Below are 4,893 nucleotides of genomic sequence, written 5' to 3'. Positions count from 1 at the left end.
TCTTTACCGACGCCGATCGAGTTCGGCTACGGCTCCAGCATCCCCTTGTAAAAAAGGCATAGTTTCCTAAATATTTGCAAAAAATGTATTTAAAAACGTGATTTTAGAAGTTTTTAAACGCTATCTTCTTAAGGAAGCATTTTTCGACCCATTTACAGGAAATTTTTTGTTTACAATCAGAATTAAGGGTCCTAGGTACTCGCCGCGGCCATATGAAATCGTGACGTCAGATACGAGAAATGACATGCTGAGAATTCTTGCGTGCCATTTCCAAATAAAAATATATTTGCATAAAATAACACTTCAGATCATTTCAGTACGAGGTCTATTTCTTTCCCTTGACAGTTAATAAACAGCCGTGAAATGAATGTAACATGAAGCCTAGTCATACGCCTGCGTATAAGACCGCATCACTAGGCTTCGTATTACATTCATTTTATGGCTGTTTATTTATTGTCAAGGGAAAGAGATATATAGACTCGGAGATAGACCTCGGAGTATTTTTAAAGTGTACTGAAATGATCTAAAGTGTTATTTTATGCAAATATCTTTTTATTTGGAAATGGCACGTAAGAATTCTCATCATGTCATTTCTCTGACGTCACGATCTTATAGCCTGGAAGGTAGAGGTAAAAATCGGTCAGTGATTTTATTAAACTTGGAAATCCATTTTTTCTTTTATTTTGATGCTGAAAATGACGAAATGCAAAGTCTGGCTGTGGCTTTCCGGGACGGCGGGCGTCGGGACGCCGCGGCGTCGTTGATCTTGTCATAAAAATGAACACATCGGAATGATTTTATTAAAGCTGAGACTTTTTATGTACAATGTTTAGTTAATAAAAAACAATATTGACAGAGTCTGGGAGCTGTCAGCTGGGACGGCATGAGTCTGGCGACCCTCTATGTAATGAAAAGTGACCCTCGGGAATCATTTTATTAAACCTGAAATTTGACGTGGTGGTCAATTACAGTTTAAAAATGAAAAAAAGTTGTCTAGCAGCCGCTTTGCGGGACAAAGGCTTTGCCAGACTAAAAAAACTATCACTCGAGAGAATCAAATATATAAACGAATTATCTATATTCTGTACTCGTTATGCTGTCGTTATGTGCTCATAATGACAGTTGCGCCTCGGTTGCGCAGGTATACTATATGATAAAAAAACTGCGCAACTGTCGTTATGAGCACATAACAACGCATAACGAGTTACAGAATCGCACTACTGGAGCCTTAAATTTCCTAAGATCACAAAGTCTGGCTGGAACGTTCGGGACCATCCTGTATATGTAAATGTAAAGTATTTTAGTATTATATTTGTTAACTTAGATTTGTTACTTATTATTCGTATTTATTACAGAGTTAGGAGTAACTTTTCATGGACCTAAATGCGCAAACAAATGTTAATGAAGAAAGTGAGCTATAATTTACATCGAAAAAAACCGTTTCTTGTACGAATTTATACATCGTGACACACAAGAATGGCAACAACCAAATATAAATGCTAGATAAATGCTTAGAATATTCTTATTATTTTAGATTTTCATGAAAGTGCATTCATCTATATGTTATGGTCAAAGCCCGAAACACGGGCAATCCTAGGATTAACTATAAATCAATTCTGTCGACCAACCAAGCGTTTTGGTAAGAGTCTGTGGTCATTTGCTGATAGGTATGTATAAAACGAGTGTGTATAAAAAGACAGTACACAAATAGGCGGGAGAGCCCTCCTTTGCATAAAAAAATTAATTTAACTCTAAGCCTATTCTTAAAAACTGCTTTAACCAAGATGCTTGGTTGTTCCGCAGGATTGACCAGTTAATCCTAAGAATGCCACGTTTCGGGCTTTGACCATAACATTTACATAAAGCAAGATTTGTAAAGCTAAAATAATTGCTAAAATACTATTAAAAAATTCATAATAAAGTTTTCTAGAGTTAAGAAGTTATTTTATTAATGCTGATATATATTATCAGTTAAGATATTCAATTAAAAAAATATTTTTTTTAGTTTTAATTAATATTAAAACTACATTACAATTACTACAAGAAAACAATTAATTTTTTTTCATTTAAATAAACATTTATCAATATCTAAAAATAGAAAGAAATATCAGATTTAAAAAAGTATATTTAAGTAAGTAAATAGATAATACAAGTTTTCTATTTAAACTAGCGTAGCTCAATACATTTATGAAAGATAGAATAATGTAAAGAATAATGTAATAAGAACTGTATGCAAAGATGATCTTTCTCTTTACAGAGATATTCCTCTATTGTAATATTACTTGTAATATAGTTAACTTTATATTATTTTTCTATATATGTATATTTATTATCACATACGTAATATTTTCCATTTTTTGCTTTATAATTATGAAGATAGATATTAAGATAGATATTAGGTAATAATTAAAAATAGAAGGAAAAATATGAAACAAGATTTGTATAAAAAGGAAAAGCGAGAATCATAACTTTATCATATTTCCTTAGAGATTATTGAATAAAATAAACAATTATAGTATTTAGTGTTAAATACATTAGTAATTGTTCATAAAGATATTATACATATCACATAGGAAAATAATTTCATTAAAAAATTGTACAATGTAATAATATTGTATATAAATATTATATATGATTTACATTTAACAAATTTTTATTATTTATGACTAGAATAAGAGTATTTAGAGTAAGCAGTAATCAATATGTACATTATGAAAATATTCCGTAAAATAAATTCTATTAAACTCTTCTTATAATCAATATACATGAAAAGTATAAATTATGAAATAGTTTGCAACACCGAAATATCAATTATATCGTCAACAAGATTATTTTCATACGACTTTACTTTGATTCTGAAGTGAAGAAGTTGCAATCTATTGCGACCTATTAATTTTACGATTCATACACAAATGCTCAATTATGCAGCGAATTTTCAGGAAACTGAGTACGATGGTTTTACTGTACATTACTTTTGATATCTGTAAGAACATTGAAATGCGACGAGAGATTTCGCGCTTTGTCACTAAAGTGTAAAATTCGTTGTACAGATACTCCCATCTTTTGTAAGGTATCATTGAACATGTTTTCTTCCATCCGAATCCATGGCCGGTCTTTGTCTCGCATTTGATACGGCGTAACATGTATATGAGCGTTTATTCCTGAAGAAGATATTTTATCATGTTATATCAAAATAATATATTGGAAGATTATTACTTTGAAATATTTGTCTAGGTCTCACTTAATTTAACAAAGGAACGAAGTATATTTTGATCAGTAATCCATGTATTTCTGGGACCATTGTGTCCGCCATCTAGCCACCACATATCTTTAATGAGTTTGATAAAGTTATTTATATTAGGATCGTCACTCGAGTTATCATCATAATAATGAAACTCGTAAAGAAACTGATTCAAAACCGCACATCCCTTACTGAAGCCCATTAGACTTAAATTTGTAGTTTCGATATTATGGCTATCCTACAAAATGTTGAAATATGAATTCAGTACCTCGATGTTATATCTACTTAATATGTATATACATATAACACATTATATCTTTTAAGAACATTGTCAAGGTATGAGTTATAAATACAGTTGCATATTAAAGTTGTAGACAGCTATATTACATTGATTTATAAATTTTTTTTTTATAAATTATGGTTTGTGCCTCCGATGCATACCTCTCCCATTTTTAATGTTTTAACGTGTTCCAGGCAACAAAGAAGGAGATCCCTTAAATGTTGTATAGCTTTGTGCATTGGGCAAAATGTAGGTGTGCCGTATTTATCTCCCGGTATGAAATTATCGAAACAACTGAATACTGCGTTTCTTGTTATTGTCATTCTGAAACAAAAACGAGATTGTTGTGTAAGTAACTTGATATGAACTTGACAGTGAATTATATAAATCCTTTTGATCATTATTATATCTATAATTATCATGCATTATCAAATGTCAAAATAGAAACATTGAAATATTTTAGTTTCCATACGTAACGTTATGATAATTTACCTGGATGGACGAACAACAAATATGTGACTTCTAGGAAACTGTTCAGAAAGTATAGTTGCTGTGTTCTCTAAACTCCATTTCACATATTTCTTGCCATCTGAATGCTTTTCCATGTTTTCTTGAATGTCCTGCGATAATTTTTATCCAATAATTGTGTTAATATAAATATATATCGTGTCGTTATATTCGTTTAAATACACATATAATGCAAGCAAAAAATTTTAAGAATAAGTTATACAGCTAATGACCTATTCTAAAATATAATGATGCCTCTCATATACTCCATATAATTATTTTTAATATAACACAATAAATAATTTACAAACTTGAAATATACAGGAAGTTTTTATAATTTTTAAAGAATCGTCACATAATTTTTTAAAGAAAACTCAAGTGTTTTGAAGTATCTTCAGGTGGCAAGATAATGGAACGAGGCATGAGAGAGTAGATTACAATTATTTATTCGTCGATCGATTTTGAACATACTTGGACATCACCGCCAAAGAATATAAGAAGATCGCGCGAAATCGGCTGCAATTTCGACCGCGTGTAAATCACATCGTTGCATCGACCTGGAACGCCCGGTATGTTTCTCCATATCCAAATTTTCGAGCTCATCGGCTGCTATCTGCAAGAAAAGACCAGAAAGGAGTTGATGTCTTTGCGAAGATGGAACATCGCGCTTATCGGTCTGGCAATTGGAGCAAGTTGCGGATTGCGAAAGCGTCGTGAGTCGATCACAGGAACAATTGCGCAAATTTACATATGTACAATATACAAACCGAACCGGTGGTAACTATGGAGCTGCAAAGTCTATTGTTTTGGTTCCTGCACTTTAGTACTTACTGCCATAGTATAACTAGTATGCTCACTCTTAAGG

General features: G+C 31.7%; 1 protein-coding gene across 4 annotated transcripts; it reads right to left on the bottom strand.

Annotated features, from left to right (window-relative positions):
- Nucleotides 1-2,518: 2,518 nt before the first annotated feature.
- On the bottom strand, nucleotides 2,519-4,893 carry LOC112456439 (UPF0565 protein C2orf69 homolog). 4 transcript variants are annotated; one of them, XM_025018968.1, is made up of 6 exons: nucleotides 4,860-4,893; nucleotides 4,500-4,641; nucleotides 4,014-4,141; nucleotides 3,683-3,845; nucleotides 3,242-3,479; nucleotides 2,959-3,161 (listed from the first exon to the last, which is right to left on the bottom strand). In XM_025018968.1, exons 2-6 carry the CDS (start codon nucleotides 4,629-4,631, stop codon nucleotides 2,959-2,961), a joined length of 864 nt encoding a protein of 287 aa, XP_024874736.1. In that variant the 5' UTR covers nucleotides 4,632-4,641; nucleotides 4,860-4,893. The 4 variants fall into 4 exon arrangements, with proteins under 4 accessions (XP_024874738.1, XP_024874736.1, XP_024874735.1 ...); XM_025018967.1 differs by having other exon boundaries at nucleotides 4,796-4,885; XM_025018969.1 differs by lacking the exon at nucleotides 4,860-4,893 and adding an exon at nucleotides 4,801-4,852.

This window comes from Temnothorax curvispinosus, unplaced genomic scaffold (genome assembly GCF_003070985.1).
Source record: "Temnothorax curvispinosus isolate PA1 unplaced genomic scaffold, ASM307098v1 QBEX01006846.1, whole genome shotgun sequence".
NCBI classification, from domain to species: domain Eukaryota; kingdom Metazoa; phylum Arthropoda; class Insecta; order Hymenoptera; family Formicidae; genus Temnothorax; species Temnothorax curvispinosus.
Note: the sequence above shows the minus strand (reverse complement) of the source record. Positions and strands in the feature narration are given on the sequence as shown.

What these genes read in the sequence shown, in the direction of transcription:
- LOC112456439 (XM_025018968.1), bottom strand. Translation starts at nt 4,631, where the DNA reads ATGAGCTCGAAAATTTGGATATGGAGAAACATACCGGGCGTTCCAGGT. An exon ending in AAACATTAAAAATGGGAGAG is followed by an intron (nt 3,480 to 3,682) that starts GTATGCATCGGA and finishes AACATTTTGTAG; the next exon opens with GATAGCCATAATATCGAAAC. An exon ending in TCGTTCCTTTGTTAAATTAA is followed by an intron (nt 3,162 to 3,241) that starts GTGAGACCTAGA and finishes TATCTTCTTCAG; the next exon opens with GAATAAACGCTCATATACAT.